This window comes from Hyperolius riggenbachi, chromosome 5, assembly GCF_040937935.1.
Source record: "Hyperolius riggenbachi isolate aHypRig1 chromosome 5, aHypRig1.pri, whole genome shotgun sequence".
Taxonomy (NCBI): Eukaryota; Metazoa; Chordata; class Amphibia; order Anura; family Hyperoliidae; genus Hyperolius; species Hyperolius riggenbachi.
Genome location: NC_090650.1, coordinates 298,901,110 through 298,922,708, shown reverse-complemented (window position 1 = coordinate 298,922,708; position 21,599 = coordinate 298,901,110). Strand labels below are relative to the sequence as shown.

Below are 21,599 nucleotides of genomic sequence, written 5' to 3'. Positions count from 1 at the left end.
GCTGATTTCATTGGCTCCTGACTCCGTTATCACTGTGAGCCAATTGGCTCACATTGATCAAAGGCAGTGATCACAGGGGTCAGGAGCCAATGAAATAGGCTCCTGACCAGCTCACAGAGCTCTGCAGTCATAGCGATAGCAGAGCAAGTGAGCATTAGTGATGGGAGAGCGGGAGTCTTAAAGGGGCTAGAGACCACTGGTAACGAAGTGGTTAATGACCCATATAAGTATTTGTTTATTCTTTGTGCACACCACACATTGGTTTGAGTCTAGCTTCCCACTAGTGATGGGCGAACAGTGTTCGCCACTGTTCGGGGTCGCCCGGATTTTGGGCTGTTCGAGTTCGGTTCGGGCTCCGCCGGACACCTCGTGGTGTTCGACCATGCGTTCAGCCATGTGGCCGAACTTATGTTCGGCCTGACAGCGCATGGCCGAACGTTCCCCGAACGTTCGGCTCGCGCTGTGATTGGCTGAGCGGGTCACGTGGTTCGGGTAAATAAATACCCGAACCGCGTCATTTCTCCGCCACTTGAAGTTGGGTTTAGCTTTGGGTAGACAGGCAGGTTAGACTTTCTCACCAGCTAGGCTAGCCAGGGCCCCCCAGCCTCCTAGTCATACTACTGTAGTGCCAGTCAGCGTGCTTGTACTGCTGGGATCAGTAGTACTTCCTCCACCAGTATATAGCATTGTCTATTTGCCACTGTACTGCCAGTCAGCGTGTACTTCTGGGATCAGTAGTACTTCCGCCACCAGTATATAGCATTGTCTATTGCCACTGTACTGCCAGTCAGCGTGTACTGCTGGGATCAGTAGTACTTCCGTCCGTCACCAGTGTATAACATACTATATAGCATTGTCTTATTGCCACTGTACTGCCACAGTCAGCGTGTACTGCTGGGATCAGTAGTACTTCCGTCCGTCACCAGTATATAGCATACTATATAGCATTGTCTTATTGCCACTGTACTGCCACAGTCAGCGTGTACTGCTGGGATCAGTAGTACTTCCATCCGTCACCAGTATATAGCATACTATATAGCATTGTCTTATTGCCACTGTACTGCCACAGTCAGCGTGTACTGCTGGGATCAGTAGTACTTCCATCCGTCACCAGTATATAGCATACTATATAGCATTATCTTATTGCCACTGTACTGCCACAGTCAGCGTGTACTGCTGGGATCAGTAGTACTTCCGTCCGTCACCAGTATATAGCATACTATATAGCATTGTCTTATTGCCACTGTACTGCCATAGTCAGCGTGTACTGCTGGGATCAGTAGTACTTCCGTCCGTCACCAGTATATAGCATACTATATAGCATTGTCTTATTGCCACTGTACTGCCACAGTCAGCGTGTACAGCTGGGATCAGTAGTACTTCCGTCTGTCACCAGTATATAGCATACTATATAGCATTGTCTTATTGCCACTGTATTGCCACAGTCAGCGTGTACTGCTGCGATCAGTAGTACTTCCGTCTGTCACCAGTGTATAACATACTATATAGCATTGTCTTATTGCCACTGTACTGCCAGTCAGTGTGTGTGTACTGCTGGGATCAGTACAACCATAATGAAGAAATCCAGTAAAAGAGGGAGGGGCAAGGGAAGAGGTGTTTCCCCTGACGGTTCACGTAGAGGCCGCAGTGGAGCACCTAAGAAAACCCACTCAATACCACCCATGTGTGCCAGACAAACAACCCTCACTAATCCACAAGAGCAGGACCGGATAGTGAATTGGTTGACCTCTCAAGCGTCCAGCAGCGGGTTAAGCAGCAGCAGCACCAGCACATCCTTGTCACGCACGAGGTCCTCTGCCAGTTACAAGGAGCCAGTGGGCACAAAGGTGACACAACCAGCAGCTACACCATGCACACAATGGCCAAATAACCAGTCTGAACAATTATTTCCGGACACAATGGGCTCTTCGGAGGAGCTATTCCCACTCCTACCCCCACAAACAATGGAACAGCCAGAAATGTTGTGCCCGGATTCACAACCATTGTGCGAGGAAACTGCACCACTCATTGAAATGCAAGGCGAGGACGAAGACACCCAAATCCCTGAGCAATGTGCGCAGGAATTGGAATTGCAGGAGGTCCACCAAGAACATCTTGAAGACATGGGAGTGAGGTGCGCAGAGGGTGTTCTGGGGAGCTTTAGTCCACTGCACACAGACACAGTGACAGATGAGGAGATGGAAGAGGAGGTTTTGGACGATGTGGACACAGACCCAGAATATCGAGTACAACCTCGCCGTCGGGATAGCAGCAGTACAGATGAGTCTGCTGCAGAACCCACTGCTGCAAGAGTTCGCCGTGTGCCACAAAGTAGGCGGGGTATTTCGGACACAACAGGCGTAGCCGTAGAAGTGAGACGCCAAAGAGGCACGAAGCAAACTCGCCAGCAAAGCAGGAGCTCAAAAGTCTGGGCTTTCTTTGAAGACTGCAGGGTGGATGTTACCATGGTGATTTGCAAGGTGTGCAGAAACCGACTGAGCAGGGGGAAAAGTGTCAACAACCTCTCCACCACCAGCATGCGCCGCCACATGGTAGCCAAACATAGCACTCTGTGGTCAAACACGCAAGGCCAGGGTAGCAGCTCGCTTCCAGCCCCCAGCAACACTGCCTCCGTTGTCACCAGACCCTCCTCAGCAGCAGCCCAGCCATTACGTGGTGCACAAACATCCGTAGTAGACGACGATGTCAGTTTCCGCAACAGTCCTCTTGACGTTTCCCAGTCTTCAACCACCACGACAACAACAACCAACTGTCCTTCAGTGTGCGATCCTACGGTTCAGTTGTCTGTCCCGGAGATGTTTGAGCGCAAGAGAAAATTGCCAGCAAATGACCCCCGGGCCGTGGCACTAACCTCCAGCATAGCCAAGTTTGTGGCCTGCGAAATGCTGCCATATCGCGTGGTGGAGACAAACAGCTTCAAGCGCATGATGGCGCTTGCCATCCCACGTTACGTGGTTCCCAGCCGATACTATTTTGCGCGGTCTGCAGAGCCAGCGTTACATGACTACGTGGTTAGCAAAATAACCAGAAGCTTGAAAAATGCCGTTGCCTGCAAGGTTCACCTCACCACAGACACCTGGACGAGTGCCTTTGGACAGGGTCGATACATCTCCCTGACGGCGCACTGGGTGAACCTTGTGGAGCCTGGCAGTGACTCCTCCTCACCGGCTACGGCGCGGGTGTTGCCCACGCCGCAAACTGCTGGCCCGACGTCCCTCAGAGGCACCAATCTCGACTCTGACTCCTTCTCCTCCAACGCCTCTCAAAGCTGTACCTCATCCGGCATCGGTAACCCAGCAATAGGGTCGTCGTGGAAGCAGTGCAGCACAGCTGTTGCCATGCGTCAGCAAGCCTTACTGAAGCTGATCTGCCTTGGAGATAAGCAGCACACAAGTGAAGAAATTTGGAAGGGAATCAAGGAACAGACCGATTTGTGGCTGGCACCGCTGGACCTGAAACCAGGCATGGTTGTGTGTGACAATGGGAGCAATCTCATTCGCGCTTTAAAGTTGGCTAAGCTGAGACACATCCCTTGCCTGGCACACGTTATGAACCTAGTTTTTCAACGGTTCCTGAGGACATACCCAGGCGTGGCAGATCTTTTGCTGAAGGTGCGACGAGTGGCCAAATATTTCCGAAAGTCCAGTACCGCTTCAGGGGGACTCACCAAGATGCAGGAGCGGTTCAATCTACTGAACCATCGCTTGGTGTGTGACGTACCCACGCGCTGGAATTCGACGCTGCACATGCTAGCACGCTTTTGCGAGCAGAAGAGTGCAGTGGTCCAGTACATGACGGCGCAGTACCGAGGCGCATCCGGGCAGCTACCAAGCTTCTGTGGATCTGATTGGGCCACCATGTTGGACCTCTGCCAAGTCCTCCAAAATTTTGAGCAATCCACGTTGCTTGTGAGTGGTGAAAACTCTTCAGTCAGCATTACGATACCACTGCTGTGTTTACTGAAGAGATCAATGTTGCAGATCAAGGAAGCCGCAGTGAGGATGCAAGTGGGGGAATCTCAAGAGGACAACGATTAGCGTGATGATGATACCAACATCAGGCAATCTGCCTCAGGAATCGCTGGTGCTCCCAGCTATGCTGAAGAAGAGGACGAGGAACAGCTGGAGTTGGAGCAGGACTTGGATGCCCCCACTGCCGAGGGACAGAGCGGTGCACATTGGACTTCCACGATTCAGCGGGAATGGACAGCAGAAGAAGACGAGGAAGAAGGTGGGCGACGGCGTGATGCTGGTGATGATGATGAGGGTGCGTCAAGCTCAGAAGAACATGATGAGGATTCTGTTAGGACTGTGGCAGACATGGCTCAATTCATGCTAGACTGCATTGAACGCGACCCGCGCGTTGTTCGAATTCTGGACGACGTGGATTACTGGGTTTATACCCTTCTGGATCCACGGTACAAAGACAATGTTCCAAAACTCATTGGAGAAAGTGTAAGACAGGTCAAAATTGAAGAATACCAGCAGGCCCTTGTGGAGACATTAGAGAGGAGATTGACATCCTCCTCCTCCTCTAGCCAGTTCCACGCCGACAGACTGACTTCCGCTAACCCAGGACGAGGAGGGGTACAAAGAACGCAAGCTGCAGGTAGTGCCCACAAGGGAATGGTATCGGCAGTGTCCTTGGAGTGGCAAAATTTTATGACACCCATGCAGCAGCCCACAGAACAGCAATCACTCAGTTCCACCTCCAACACCGATCGCCTGCAGAAGATGGTCAAGGACTACATGTCAGATGGCGTAGCCGTGTTGAACAATCCATCTGCACCCTTCAATTATTGGGTCTCTAAGCTACACATCTGGCACGAACTGACAATGTACGCAATAGAGGTGCTGGCTTGTCCTGCAGCCAGCGTTATGTCCGAACGCTGTTTCAGTGCTGCCGGAGGCATCATTACAGATCGGCGTATCCGCCTCTCCACAGCAAATGCAGACCGGCTGACACAAATTAAAATGAATCAATCGTGGATTGGAAACGACTACGCAACACTCCCCAAGTCCGACCCCGACCAAGGACCATGAACATCTGTGATGGCTTAGCGTTGCCACTTTCCGTAATATCCCATTTCTATTTATTAATCACTGCATGGCGACAAAACTCATTGCTTTGCTTTGAAAATAATACAAGATTGTTGTTACCTGTGCCAAAAAAAAACTGACATTTTCCGCATTTAAAAGACAATTTCCCTTTGAAACGTAAAAATCGTTTTTCTCAAAAACTATAAGGTCCTTTCGGAAAAAAATAGTTTCCTCTTATACCCTCCTCCCCCCCCCCCCCCCCCCCCCCCCGTCCACATACCCTGAAAATGTGGTCTATGTTACATGTAAGGAGGCTTTGCAAAGCAGGAAAGTTCGGGTCCCCATTGACTTCCATTATGTTCGGTGTTCGGCACGAACGTACCGAACATCGGGACACCGTTCGGCCGAACGTTCTCGAACCCGAACATCTGGATGTTCGCCCATCACTACTTCCCACACATTGGTGTGTGCTTCCTCTGGACATAGGGGTGTGTACGCGCATATTATATTGGCCTCACACTTTGTGTCTTTATACGATCAAGTTTATTGATTTTATGCATACCACGATTGAAAAATATGTTTTACCATGAGCCTGTTTGTGATTCTTTCTGTTTACAGACACTGTTACTTAACCTGATGAAGCATGCTAAGACCTCTGAAATGCGATGTTTCTAAGTTTTCTACTAAAAACTTGTTTCTACAGTGACTACAGCAATTTTGTGCCCACCCTCTTACCTCATACAAGTCGTATGTCCTCTTTTGAGGTAAGAAATTTTTTTTTCCACGGCTTGATAAATGAACCCCCCTTCCACACACACACACAAAATTGTTTACAAAAAAAAGTAGCCCCAGACCTATTATGAACGCCTGACATACAAACGACCCACCGAGACGAAGCGCAATGACGTCATTTCTGATTGGGGAAGTTTGAAGAAGCAGCTTCAAACTTCCCCCGAGTGCCGGTGCATGTCCCCGCAGCAGTGTTGGACTCCCCTCCGAACCGAGTCCAACACTGTCTGTCCCCCACTCTCCGCCTCCTGCTCCCTATAGCCGCGTACAGCACTGCTAGATGCAGCATCTATTTGCTTCCTGTGTGTCAGGTGACATACATATATACGTAGTTATTTGTGTTGAAAAAAGACATACGTCCATCGAGTTCAACCAGAAAACAATGTACAACACTAGCCTGCTCCCTCACATATCCCTGTTGATTCAGAGGTTCCTGTATAACACATGACATACAGGAAGCAATGCGATGCTGCATCTAGCGGTGCTGTACCTGGTTATAGGGAGTAGGAGGCAGAGAGCGGAGGATAGACAGAGTAGGACTAGAGCTGGAAGGTGAGTCCATAGGGCACAGAGGCACGGGGAGGGTAAAAAGCATGAGCACAGGGGGGGTAAAAACAGGCGGAGAGTGAGGGGGGAAAGCGGGCCACAGGGGGGTAAAAACAGAGGCAGAGAGTGGGTAAAGAGGCACAGTGGGGTACAAATTTAGGCACAGGGGGTACAAACAGAGGGGGTACAGAGGCACAAGGGGTAGAAACGGAGGCACTGGGGGTAAATACGGAGGCACATGGGGTACAGAGGCAAAGGGGTACAAGAAGGCACAGGGGTGTACAAATGGAGGCACAGAGGGTACAAACAGAGGCACAGGAGGAGTACAAAGGCATAGGAGGTACAAACAGGCACAGAGGGGGTACAAACAGCGGTGGGGACATAGAGGGGTACAGAGGGAGGACAAACGAGTACAGAGGGAGAACAAAGGCACTGAAGGGGACAAACAGGCACAGAGGGAGACAGAGAGGCACAGAGGAGGACACTTGAGGCAAAGGGGGGCACATAGGAGGCAAAGGGGACAGAGATAGCACAGCGTTCCGACTTAAGAGCGGATTCAGGTTAAGAACGAACTTACATCCCTATCTTGTTGGTTAACTGAGGACTACCTGTACTGTGTTAAAAGGTACATTGCAATAGTTTATAGTATTTATAATTTATTGTAGCCAAGAAACACAAGAGTATATCACATTCGCCCAGGTTTTATTGGAGCTTAATGATTTGTTTGGCCTGACCTCTCTGAAATTTTGGTTTGATTGTAGCACTGTTCTGAAGGTAATACTCTTTCCAGCTTAACACCACACAACTAGTGTGTCTGATATGACAACTACAAAGTCCTTTCCTTAAACTTTTTGAGATGACACATTTACTCCCAGATTCTGTTTTCAAAAAGACGATAACCCTTGCAAAAAAGGCTAACACAAAACTAGAAATAAAACAGCAAATATTTTAGGAATACATTAAAAAGTTTATGCAATTGCAGAAAAATAAAATGGAGTGCACTCAGTTATTTAAATCCATGACTAGACTATTACTTACCTAAATCTGGAAACAAAGACAAAAGAAGGTGAGTATGGGTTAAAGGACAACTGAAGAGAGAGGTATATGGAGGCTGTCATGTTTATTTACTTTTAAGCAATACTAGTTGCCTGGCTGTCCTGCTGTTCGGCTGTCTCATTTACTGTCAGCCATAGACCCTGAACAAGCATGCAGCAGATCAGGTGTTTCTGGCATTATTGTCAGATCTGACAGATTGGCTGCATGCTTGTTTCTGGTGTTATTCAGACACTTCTGTAGCCAAACAGACCAGCAGGGCTGCCAGGCAACTGGTATTGCTTAAAAGGAAATAAACATGGTAGCTTCCATTTACACCTCTCTTCAGTTGTCCTTTAAGGTTAGAGGTTGGGGTGGGTACTGTTTTTAGAAGGTTAGTGAACAGGATTGGAGAAGGTGAATTTTCTTCCTTTTGGTTTAACAGCAGTGGTGTATAGTCAACTCAATTACTTACCTGATCCGCTGTAATTCAGACACAGGTGACACTCCGCCCCCTCCCCGGAATGCTGTCATGGCCATGTTTCCAAAGTCTGCTGAAGATCTTCATATGCCTCCACCTGCTTTACTGTGGCCCACCTCCAGCTCAGCAGCCACCAATAAGGCCACGGCTGTTGAGCTGGAGGCAGCCCGTGGCAACATAGATGGGGTGGCCAGAGGAACCTCAGCAGAAATTAGGAAAAACTGCAAGGACCGCATTTCTGAGAGGGTAAGGCCTCTTTTCCATGGGCAGGTGATAGGCAGTGAAATGCCTATCAAACTTTCACAGTTGCTTGCTGCTGCCTGGTAACTGCTCACTGCTGCCTGGTATCTGCGCATTGTTCCTATTAGTCCATGGATGCGCACAGCGTGCATGGAATCATCGCTGAACACTCTCTTTCTTCACAGCAAAGATTGCGGTGATACACTTCTTTTGCTCCACAGTTGATGTGTTTGTATACTGTATGCCTCTGAGGAAGCGGCTTTTGCCTGTGAAACACGTGTCAGGCAGCCTCTTGTGATTTTCCTGAAATTGTCTCCACATGTTTTGTCTGCAACTTTTAAGAATTGTGATTGAAGAATAAAAAGATAACTTGTTCATAAAAAACCCTGTGTATCTTTGCCAGTGGAATTTACTTATAACTGCTCACTGCTGCCTGATAACTGCCCACTGCTGCCTGGTAACTGTTTGCTGAGCCCACAGTTCAACTGCTTGTGGAAAAGAGGCCTAAGGGAGGGACCCATAGGAATGAATTTTGGAGCACCCTCATCAATGAAATCACAAATTGTTCTTAGTTGATGCAGGATTATGCAAATGTATGAAGCCTGGAGACAGATTATCAAATATTGCTCAGCTGGGACTCAATTAGTCCATTTTCAAGCTGTATAAATTAGCATGCAAATTCCTGCATCAACTTGGAACCATTTGCGTCTTATTGACCATCCCTAGCAATCAATAATATTACGTTGCCGTATTTCAAAAATGTAAAATAAGACCACTCTCCAAATCAGGCTGGTATTGCCTCGGCAGGCTGAACAAAACTAGCCTGAAGAAAAAGCAGTGTCCCCGGGCTCAAACCACAAACTTTATGTACCAGGGAGTCGACCAGTGGCACCCCGGTCCACCAGAGGTGCAGGCAGACAACACACGAAAAAGGAAAATCACTGGGTCTCGACCTGGATCTTGCAATTATAGCTTTGGCTTTATTAGCACCATAGTAGCAGACAACACAATGTTTCGGCCCAATGGCCGTTATCAAATAATACGGCCTTTATCATTTGATAAAGGCCGTTGGGCCGAAACGTCGTGTTGTCTGCTACTATGGTGCTAATAAAGCCAAAGCTATAATTGCAAAATCCAGGTCGAGACCCAGTGATTTTCCTTTTTTCGTGAACAAAACTAGCCCACATGGTTCTTGACATAGACGTCTATCTGTAAAAGGGGGCAGGAATTCTCACTAGGAAAGCACCCTTGTCCAATTTCTAGGATAAAGGGCTCATCACACTTCTGGCCCCAAGGAGGAAATGGTGTAATAATATGGTGGAATGTGGAAGCCGCACATATAGGGCTCAACATTAATCTATTGATCTGAAGCAATGGGAAGCCTCAACAAAAAACTCCTGTTTATTTTCAGAGCTAGGACGGCAGCACCACTATCTCGTTCCAGTAGTTTTAGCACTCAAAAGAGCAAAATTAGGGGCTGAAAAGGTGATAATTTTTTCCCAGTTACAATAATGTATCAGAAAGGGAATTTCTCGGACTCACGTTATGCACAATAGTGCTGTGTAGAGTGCTCTCCCTTTAATGCATGGCCGCTCCTAGCGCGAGAACTAAGGTTGCTTTAAAGAACAACTGTAATGAGATAAAGGCTGCCATATTTATTTCCTTTTAAACAATACCAGTTGCCTGGCAGCCCTGCTGGTCTATTTGGCTGCAGTAGTGTCTGAATCACACCAGAAACAAGCCTGCAGCTAATCTTGTCAATAACGTCAGAAACCCTTGATATGCTGCATGCTTGTTCAGGGTCTATGGCTAAAAAGTATTCGAGGCAGAGGATCAGCAGGGCTGCCAGGCAACAGGTAAATAATGTAATTTCCTATGTGACGGACCAGTGTCATACCGGACTATATCTACTCAATAAACCACCTGTAATTAGATAAATAGAAATTCTTTCACATGCACCATGTCAACAATGATAATATGTTGTGAACGAAAAAGGAAATTGACTCTTGGGTGCATGTGAAGTAATTAGTAGAAAATAAATAAATATAATCACATATTACACCAACATCTAAAACCTTAATAGCATAAATAGACTGTGGCATAGTGAACCCATATAGCTAGCTAAACACCAGAGGAGGAATATGGGGCTGCAGTCCCCTCACTTCCAAAGTCTTTTGTTCAAAAACCTGACCCAGAAGCCATAGATAAGGAAGATGATCATGCTGGTATTATTAGTGATCTTCAAAACACAGCAAGGCAACAGGTATTGCATAAAAGGAAATATATGTGGCAGCCTCCACATACCTCTCACTAAAGTTGTCCTTTAACACACCTCGATTGGACCAAAATGCTGCCTGTCACTCAGCACATATAACTTAGTGGCATTCTGTAAGCCTCCCTGAACTGCCTTAGGCGCCAGCAGCAGCTTTGCACCAGCATACTGGCTGTTCTGGATTGGGCAACGGTCCTGTGTGCATATAAGTGACAGGACTATTGCCCAATCCAGAACAGCCAGTATGCTGGTGCAAAGCTGCTATTGGTGCCAAAGGCGGTTCAGGCGGGCTTACAGAAAGCCCCTATGTTGTATGTGCTGCGTGACCGGCAGCGTTTTGCTGTGTTAAAGCAACCTGAGATCTCGTGCTAGGAGAGGCCATACATTAAAGGTAACCTAAAGTGAGAAGGATATGGATTTTCCTTTTAAAATAATACGGTTGCCTGACTCTCCTGCTGATCCTGTGTCTTTAAGGGAAGGAACACAATAGGCAGAATTGCAAGAGTTTTCCCCACGGCACATAGTGGAAAACCCATATGCAATTCTGCCTAGTGTGTTCCTACCCTAATACTTTTAGCCACAGCCCCTCAAAAAGCTTCTGACTGAAGTCAGACTGGATTAGCTGCATGCTTGTTTCAGGTGTGTGATTCAGCCACTACTGCACACATAGGGCTTGATTCACTAAGACAAATAGGACGCTTTATCAAAGTGAGCACGCCTTATCAAAGTTAACACACCTTATCAGAGTAGCATAGCTAGCGCTACGAACCCGCAGGGGCTCAGGGCAGGACCAGTGGAGCTCTCGTCATTGCCAATTAGCAGACATTAGCAGACATAAGTTTGCTATGCTACTCTGATAAGGCGTGTTAACTTTTATAAGGCCTGCTATTTGTCTTAGTGAATCAAGTCCATAGAGATCAGCAGTACTGCAAAGCAACTAGTAGTGTTTAAAAGGAAACATCCATATCCCTTTCAGTTAAGGTTCTTTTTAAAGGGAGCGCGTGTAATTTAGGAGCGCACATTACGCAGCAATATAGTGTGTACCATGCGGCCGTTTTATTTTGCTTGCGTTAGTGTCATTAAGCTTGTGCTGCTTTAGAAGCACAGATTAATCAATCAACCCAAATATTTGAAATTTTGATAACATATTGGACCTGATCCAATTCATGTTTTCTCCTAGGTGCTATTTTAACCCATTATCAGTCAAATGCCTTTTAAGCTACAGTAGAATCCCTTTATAGTAAACTCCAACAGACCTGGAAAAATGGTTTACTATATCATAAATGGTCATACTCAAACACTTAAAGGGAACCTAAACTGAGAAGGATATGGATGTTTCCTTTAAACAATACCAGTTGCCTGGCAGTCCTGCTGATCTCTTTGGATGCAGTAGTGGCTGAATCACAGACCTGAAACAAGCTTGCAGCTAATCCAGTCTGACTTCAGTCAGAGCACCTGATCTGCATGCTTGTTGATGGGCTGTGGCTGAAAGTATTAGAAACACAGGATCAGCAGGAGAGTCAGGCAACTGGCATTATTTTAAAAGGAAAAATCCATATCCTTCTCAGTTTAGGTCCCCTTTAAACTATACTATAGTACTGGATCTTAATTCAGTCAATAATTGGGAGTGATTTATTCTAATGCTTCAAGTGAGCACAGACAGTGTCTCAGATCAAAATGCACAGTGCTCAATATGCAGGTATTTGCATGCAATAATCATGCAACAGCTTACATAGGTCTCAACAGTTAATGCAGGTACAGTACTGATACTGATAGTGTGCTCCTCTGTCCACATTTCTGTGCAACATCAATGATACTGTGGTGTTGCAGCCTTGCATAAGCAAGTCACAGATGACAGGCAATGCCCTCAGTAATCAGGCAGCAGCTTACACAGGAAGCATAGGTCTCAACAGTTAATGCAGGTACAGTACTGATAGTGTGCTCCTCTGTCTAAATTTCTGTGCAACATGAATGATACTGTGGTGTTGCAGCCATGCACAAGCAAGTCACAGATGACAGGCAATTCACTCACTAATCAGGCAGCAGTTGACATAGGAGGCATAGGTTTTACCAGCTGGTGCTTTTGAGGTAATGCAGATAGCAAGCAACAAGTGGCTGCCAAGCCCACCCCCCGACCACGGCTCATGGGTCTCTGACTAATGTATTTATTTTTATTTCCTTATGAGGCATGTGCATGCCCACTTTCCACTATTGCAAGATACAGAATACCAGAGGGGCCGGCAAAAATACAGTTATGTGGCATTTCACTTGCATGGGAAAAATAACTAAATGTTGCAAAAAACTAAAAAGCTTTCTCGGTAACAAAAAATAGAGTGTCAGCTCCTGCACATACACTTTATGGGTATAACTTTTCCCTTATTTTATAGTACCACACATGACAGGCCACACATTGAGACAGAGGGCTCTTGGAAAAGAAGCAACATGTGCATGAGAAATTCAAGTCTGCCGTGTAAAACTTAGGATGTCTGTAACGATCGGTGTAACACAGAGAGGATCTGATTACCGGTGATCTGCAGTATCACTGGCAATACAGATATATACCCGATTATTGATGATCTGCAGTATCACCGATAATCAGATATACAAGCTAACCTCTGGACACCTGAGTAGAGTGTTTGGTGCAAACAGTAATAATGAGAGGACTGGGCCTCAGGGCAGTAAGGAGTACTGCTCAATTCCTTCTGGACTCTCCCGGAGGGAGGAGTCAGACAGAGAGAAGGAACGACAGAACGAGAGTGACACTCAAGAGGAAGTGTCACTATCAGGACTGGAACCGCCTCTAACAGTAAGGTCGGTTCTCGAGGTCGGACAGATCAGGTTGTAACCACACGGAGAGACAAAGTACAGATTCAGAAGGCAAAGGCAGAGTCTAAAGTACAGGCAGGGTTCGGCAACAGGGTATCAGAGATATCGGGGTACAGAATCAGGAGGCAGATGCGGAGTCTAAAGACGAGCCGTTGTTCGGCAACAGAGTATCAGAAAGGCAAGGTACAGGATCAGAGTTCAGAGAATAGTAAGGCAGGCAAAAGGGTCATAACAGATAATCACAATCAAACTAGTACTTTAAACTATCAACAAAATCTAGCTAAGTGTAGGATTACAGCTCCAGCTGGTCCCGGCACACTTTAGGATCCGACTCAGGTCTGAGTGCTAACACATAGTGATCGCAACGCCAGACAACCAGCAACTGAACAGCCAGCAGTATATATACCAGAACACTCTCCAGGCCCCTCCCTAAGTGCTGGACCAATGAGAGGTGTAGAATTTGTCAGCTGACCGGAATGGTCAGCTGACTCACTTCTGGCTGTTATATAAGCTCTGCCTTTGTGCGCGTGCGCGTGTCACTCTGAATCTTGGTGGACTATCAGTCCCAGCCACACCAGTACTGACTTGCAATGTATCCAGTGAACCGAGCGTGGGAGCCGCCGCACCGCTCACTACACCAGCGGCGGCTTCCCCATGCTCAACCCCCTTGTCAGGGACACTGCCATGCGGCAAGTTCGCCACCTCCAATGCGGATTCCGCTGCTCCCAATGCGGATTCCGCCGCTCCCAATGCTGATTCCGCCGTTTCCAATGCGGATTCCGCCGCTCTGCCCATGCGACATGCAGCGGTTTTTCCGCGTTGTGACGCCATACTGGACGCGGAAACAGCCGCCTCACCTTGAGAAACGGCGGCTTTTCCGTGTTTCTTCACAGTGTCATTGGCAAAATGCTGACTTTTGGAGTTTATGCATTCCCATTATTGTTTTACTTATATAGTGCCAACGTCTTCCATAGCGCTAAACATAGTGCAAAACAATTATGGGGAACATATATACAGTGGTGTGAAAAACTATTTGCCCCCTTTCTGATTTCTTATTCTTTTACATGTTTGTCACACTTAAATGTTTCTGCTCATCAAAAACCGTTAACTATTAGTCAAAGATAACATAGTTGGACACAAAATGCAGTTTTAAATGATGGTTTTTTATTATTTAGTGAGAAAAAAAAACTCCAAATCTACATGGCCCTGTGTGAAAAAGTGATTGCCCCCCCTTGTTAAAAAATAACTTAACTGTGGTTTATCACACCTGAGTTCAATTTCTGTAGTCACCCCCAGGCCTGATTACTGCCACACATGTTTCAATCAAGAAATCACTTAAATAGGAGCTATCTGACACAGAGAAGTAGACCAAAAGCACCTCAAAAGCTAGACATCATGCCAAGATCCAAAGTAATTCAGGAACAAATGAGAACAAAAGTACTGTAATTGAGAGCTATCAGTCTGGTAAAAGTTATAAAGCCATTTCTAAAGCTTTGGGACTGCCATTATCCTCAAATGGCAAAAACAAGGAACAGTGATGAACCTTCCCAGGAGTGGCCGGCCGACCAAAATTACCCCAAGAGCTCAGAGAAAACATATCCGAGAGGCCACAAAAGACCTCAAGACAACATCTAAAGAACTGTAGGCCTCACTTGCCTCAATTAAGGTCAGTGTTCACGACTCCACCATAAGAAAGAGACTGGGCAAAAACAGCTTGCATGGCAGATATCCAAGGCGCAAACCACTTTTAAGCAAAAAGAACATTAAGGCTCGTCTCAATTTTTCTAAAAAACATCTCAATGATTGCCAAGACTTTTGGGAAAATACCTTGTGGACCGATGAGACAAAAGTTGAACTTTTTGGAAAGTGCGTGTCCCGTTACATCTGACAAAGAAGTAACACAGCATTTCAGCAAAAGAACATCATACCAACAGTAAAATATGGTGGTGGTAGTGTGATGGTCTGGGGTTGTTTTGCTGCTTCAGGACCTGGAAGGCTTGCTGTGATAGATGGAACCATGAATTCTACTGTCTACCAAAAAATCCTGAAGGAGAATGTCCGGCCATCTGTTCGTCAACTCAAGCTGAAGCGATCTTGGGTACTGCCGCAGGACAATGACCCAAACCACACCAGCAAATCCACCTCTGAATGGCTGAAGAAAAACAAAATGAAGACTTTGGAGCGGCCTAGTCAAAGTTCTGACCTGAATCCTATTGAGATGTTGTGGCATGACCTTAAAAAGGTGGTTCATGCTAGAAAACCCTCATATAAAGCTGAATTACAACAATTCTGCAAAGATGAGTGGGCCAAAATTCCTCCAGAGCGCTGTAAAAGACTCGTTGCAAGTTATCGCAAACGCTTGATTGCAGTTGTTGCTGCTAAGGGTGGCCCAACCAGTTATTAGGTTCAGGGGGCAATTTCTTTTTCACACAGGGCCATGTAGGTTTTCAGTTTTTTTTCTCACTTAATAATAAAAACCATCATTTAAAACTGCATTTTGTGTTCAACTATGTTATCTTTGACTAATAGTTAACGGTTTTTGATGAGCAGAAACATTTAAGTGTGACAAACATGCAAAAGAATAAGAAATCAGGAAGGGGGCAAATAGTTTTTCACACCACTGTACATGGGAAGTTCAAGAGACTATACAGTCATGGCATCCAGCAATACAAGTACAAGTACAAATACATACACACCGTATATACTCACATATAAGCTGACCTGTGTATAAGCTAAGGTACCCACCTTTCTTTCAAAAACCAAGAAAAAGTTATTGACTCGGGCATAAGCCCCCTTCCTCCTCCATAGTATAAATAGCCAGGTGTGCATTTAGTATGAAGCATCACCCTTACTCAGTATAAATAGCCAGATGTGCCCCCTATAACTGGAATACCCCTCCTTTAGCCAGCTCTGCCCCCTGTATTAGGCATCTCCACCATACCCAGATGTACCCCGTATAAAAGGAATCCCCCTCCTTAGTCAGCTCCGCCCCTTGTATTAGGCATCCCCGCCATAGTCATATGTGCCCACTATATTTGGCACCCCCCTCCTTAGCCAGATGTGCCCCCTGTATTAGGCAGCCAGGTGCAGTAGATGCCCCCCCCCATGCTTGCAGAGTGGAGTGAAGCGAGTAGCAGTGGCTGCCTGCATGAGTGCAGGATCGGCACTTACAGAATCAGATATGGCACACTTCTGAAGATGATCAGGCTCGCGGGTCCCTCTTTCCCTGCACATGGGTGGCCAGGGTATATCAGGCATCGTATCAGAGGAGCGTAGAGGAGAGAGCGCAGGACTAGCGCTCCACCATTCAAATCAGTGCACGCTCCTCCATTCGTCACCGCCATTAATGTCCATGCCTGCAGGAATGCCCCCGGCCACTTGAGCAGGATCGCAACATTGACGTCAGCGCCCGGGGTTTCCTATTCAGCCTATGTGATGCTCATGCTGTCTCATCTTTATGACGCCCTCTAGTGGCATCTTGGAACACAGCGTGAGCCTCACACAGTCTAAATAGGAAACCCCGGCCACCAGGAGCTCCGAGAATCACTTCCTAACGCCTCCATAATCCGCTTCACCCCCGACTATTCTATCAATTTATTTATATGTTAATTATTCATTTAATAATTCCTTAACAGCTTCCAGACCACGCTAATTAAAATCTATTCTCTGTTTGGGAGCTGTGATCCCTGCCAGGGCATAGATTTCAACTTCCCTGCTGCACGCTACCACCAATCATACTGCTCTCCTGCCACTTCAGCTCACTCATCCTGCTGTTGGTATGGCAGCAGAGCTCCATGAGCCAGTCAGAAGCTGATTTCATTGGCTCCTGACTCCGTGATCATTGTGAGCCAATTGGCTCACATTGATCAAAGGCAGTGATCACAGGGGTCAGGAGCCAATGAAATAGGCCCCTGACCAGCTCACAGAGCTCTGCAGTCATAGCGATAGCAGAGCAAGTGAGCATTAGTGACGGGAGAGCGGGAGTCTTTAAGGGGCTAGAGACCACTGGTAACGAAGTGGTTAATGACCCATATAAGTATTTGTTTATTCTTTGTGCACAACACACTGATTTGAGTCTAGCGCTTCCCACACATTGGTGTGTGCTTCCTCTGGACATAGGGGCGTGTACACGCATATTATATTGGCCTCACACTTTGTGTCTTCATACGATCAAGTTTATTGATTTTATGCATACCACGATTGAAAAATATGTTTTACCATGAGCCTGTTTGTGATTCTTTCTGTTTACAGACACTGTTACTTAACCTGATGAAGCATGCAAAGACCTCTGAAATGCGATGTTTCTAAGTTTTCTACTAAAAACTTGTTTCTACAGTGACTACAGCGATTTTGCGTCCACCCTCTTACCTCATACAAGTCGTATTTCCTTTTTTGAGGTAAGAAAATTCCTTTAACCCTAATATAGCAGATTTTTAATGGTTTTTTTTTTCCACGGCATGATAAATGAAACCCCCCCCCCCCACCCCCAGACACACACGAAATTGTTTAAAGAAAAAAAAAAGTAGTCCCAGACTTATTATGAACGCCCGACATACAAACGACCCGCTGAGATGAATGGCCCAGTCCCATCGCAATGACGTCATTTCTGCGTGGGGAAGTTTGAAGAACTTCCCCACGCAGTTCAAACTCCCCCCGAGTGCCGGTGCATGTCCCTACAGCAGTGTTGGACTCCCCTCCGAACCAAGTCCAACACTGTCTGTCCTCCACTCTCCGCCTCCTGCTCCCTATAGCCGCGTACAGCACTGCTAGATGCAGCATCCATTTTCTTCCTGTATGTCATGCGACACACATATATACGTAGTTATTTGCGTTGAAAAAAGACATATGTCCATCGAGTTCAACCAGAAAACAAAGTACAACACTAGCCTGCTCCCTCACATATCCCTGTTGATTCAGAGGTTCCTGTATAACACATGACCTACAGGAAGCAATGCGATGCTGCATCTAGCGGTGCTGTACCTGGTTATAGGGAGCAGGAGGCAGAGAGCGGAGGATAGACAGCGTAGGACTAGAGCTGGAAGGTGAGTCCATAGGGGACAGAGGCACGGGGAGGGTAAAAAGCATGAGCACAGGGGGGTAAAAACAGGCGGAGAGCGAGGGGGAAAGCGGGCCAGAGAGGCAGAGAGTGGGTAAAGAGGCACAGTGGGGTACAAATTTAGGCACAGGGGGTACAAACAGAGGGGAGTACAGAGGCATAAGAGGTACAAACGGAGGCACTGGGTGTAAATACGGAGGCACATGGGGTACAGAGGCAAAGGAGGTACAAGAAAGCACAGGGGTGTACAAACGGAGGCACAGAGGGGGTACAGAGGCACAGAAGGGGTACAAAGGCATAGGGGGTACAAACAGGCACAGAGGGAGGACAAACGAGCACAGAGGGAGACAGAGAGGCACAGAGGAGGACACTGGAGGCAAAGGGGGCACATAGGAGGCAAAGGGGACAGAGATAGCAGTGTTCCGACTTAAGAACGGATTCAGGTTAAGAACGAACTTACAGTCCCTATCTTGTTGGTTAACTGAGGACTACCTGTACTGTGTTAAAAGGTACATTGCAATAGTTTATAGTATTTATAATTTATTGTAGCCAAGAAACACAAGAGTATATCGCATTCGCCCAGGTTTTATTGGAGCTTAAAGAGGAACTGAACTCAGAATAAGAAAACAGAGCATTGAAATCCATTTTAGAAGTTGCAGACAAAAACAGTGCAACAAATGTACAAAAACATGTAATAAACTCTATAATATATAATAAATCTGTAAGCCTCACCCCTTTGTGACATTGTTGCCGCGGCAAGTCACGTGGTAACTGCCGGGCAAGTTCGCAAAGATCTCTGGGACACTGTCTTGCTTATGCAAAATCCGTCCTACAAGTCAATCCCTCGCGCGAGAGTTCCTGCTGCCTTTGTTGTTTACACTGTGCGTCATCAAGAGGCGCACAGTGAAGAGGAACACCATCCTGACAGGACAGCTGCAGCTGAGGGAGGTAAGAAGCAAGCACGCAGTGCAGAGGTGCCAGATAACACAGGACAGGAGAGGAGGGAGAGAGCCTTGGTGTCCGTGAGAAGGAGGACGGACATCAAAAGGAAAGTGAGAGAGGCACAGCAGAGGGGGGCGAACTGACAGCTGGAGAGTGGGGAGGCTGAAGCCAGGAGAGGAGACGATACGAGTGGAGTGGAGAGGAGGGAGAGAGAACGAGGAGGGACATCAGATTACACACTGGAGGAAGAGAAAGCCCAGCAGACACTGGTGACAGACCTGCACACCCTTCGGAGCACAGAGGAAAGATTTCCCTACCCCTGCACAGTACAGAGACCAGATTGGAAGGATGAGAAGTGTCTGCAACCAGGAACCCATCAAAGAGCCATGCTGACAGCATTACAGGGAGCCTAACAGACATGAGACCAAAGGAGAGAGGACAAGAGTGAGTCTAGCAGGAGGTAATGTAATGGACATGTTATTTGTTATACTTTGTTTTCCCCCCTATGCTGGTTAGTGTATGATTGTAGCCATGAGTGTTAGAAAGAAATTGAGACATCCTGACTGCTCTTTGTTGAACACTGTGCTGCATATCACAGGAGATAAACGCAATTTCATCCCCCCCCCGGCGAGTCTGTGGTATGCAGTAGCACATGGTGTAGTGTGCAGTAGAGCGGGGGTCCCCAATCACCGATCCTCTTGCCCCTGCTGCCGCCTCTGCTGTTACCTTAGCTGGTGACCGCTTCCTTATATTCTCCTCTCCTGCGTGCTATTTGGATTCACAGCAGCGCGCCCCACGGCTGCTGTGATGAGGCAGGAAGCAGGAAAGCGATTCCCCTGTTAACGGTGATACACATCACCGCTACAGGAAGCCGCTCTCCTGTTCTGCCTCATCACAGCAGCCGCAGGGCGCGCTGCTGTGAATCCAAATAGCACGCAGGAGAGGAGAATATAAGGAAGCGGTCGCCAGCTAAGGTAACAGCGGGGGGCTCTATACTAGCTATACTGGGCACTATGCTAGCCATACTGGGCTCTATGCTAGCCATACTGGGCACTATACTAGCCATACTGGGCTCTATACTAGCCATACTGGGCTCTATACTAGCCATACTGGGCTCTATACTAGCCATACTGGGCTCTATACTAGCCATACTGGGCTCTATACTAGCTATACTGGGGCACAATACTAGCTATACTGGGGCACAATACTAGCTATACTGGGGCACAATACTAGCTATACTGGGGCACAATACTAGCTATACTGGGGCACTATACTAGCCATACTGGGCTCTATACAAGCTATACTGGGGCACTATACTAGCTATACTGGGGCACTATACTAGCCATACTGGGGCACTATACTACCCATACTGGGGCACTATACTACCCATACTGGGGCACTATACTACCCATACTGGGGATACTGGGGCACTATACTACCCATACTGGGGCACTATACTACCCATACTGGGGCACTATACTACCCATACTGGGGCACTATACTAGCTATACTGGGGCACTATACTACCCATACTGGGGCACTATACTAGCTATACTGGGGTAACTACACTAGCCATACTGGGGATACTAAACCCCCTATACTGGGGCAACTATGCTAGCTATGCCGCCCAAATGCTTTTGGTGTGCACTGGCCCTTAGAAGTGTAGGCGTTGTTACCATAGTTGTGTTTGGTGCAATGTTATGTGGGGTGATTAGTGGATTCCATATCTCATGCTGGATACATACGTTGCGTTCCCGCACTCGATTCCCGTTGATGCGCCGCTCAATTCCCATCGATTCGTTTATTTCCGACATGTCCGATTCGCGTTTCGATGGATCGTTAGGTTGATTTGCCATACTTTACATGGCGATCGACCTAAAAATCATCGAAATGCGCTCGGAAATGTTCGGTAATAATCGATTTGTCGGGAATCGAGTGGCGCATTCGATGTGGAAATGAACCATGTGTATTCAGTATGAGACTTATGTTACCTTCCAATTGTGTGTTGATTTCCACTTTTGTAAAATGAGGGTGCCAGGAAATTGCCACTGTAGCAAATGCTTGCAGTATATAGGGTGTTGAAGACAATGCATATCTGGGTTTACAGTTGTATCTCATAGTGGCTAAAATAGTTGCATGTCTTATGAGACTTTGTAACTGCACTTTAAAATACGGTTGTCCTCTGCCATGTGGGTAGCATTCCATACAAGCTCTACAACAGGTGCTTCAATGGGCATAGCTGCAGGATTCGGTACCTGTGTTATAGAGTGCCTAGTTTTCTCCAAATGTACCTTTGTTGAGTCTGATCATGTGTTTGTGGAAGGGGAAGGGGGTTGAAGTTTCACCCCACCCTCT

At 47.0% G+C, this 21,599-nt stretch overlaps 1 protein-coding gene across 16 annotated transcripts in view; it reads left to right on the top strand.

Annotated features, from left to right (window-relative positions):
• The window catches only part of LOC137518793 (uncharacterized), a 154,385-nt gene that overhangs the window by 18,453 nt on the left and 114,333 nt on the right, over positions 1-21,599 (top strand). For 10 of the 16 annotated variants that reach the window (XM_068237095.1, XM_068237100.1, XM_068237094.1 and 7 more), the window contains 2 exons: positions 5,764-5,824; positions 17,583-17,643. In XM_068237095.1, coding sequence (XP_068093196.1) covers positions 5,764-5,824; positions 17,583-17,643 — 122 coding nt within the window. Of the gene's footprint in view, positions 1-5,678; positions 5,825-17,497; positions 17,644-21,599 lie in introns of all 16 variants that reach the window. The other 6 variants (XM_068237104.1, XM_068237103.1, XM_068237099.1 and 3 more) reach the window with 4 other exon arrangements.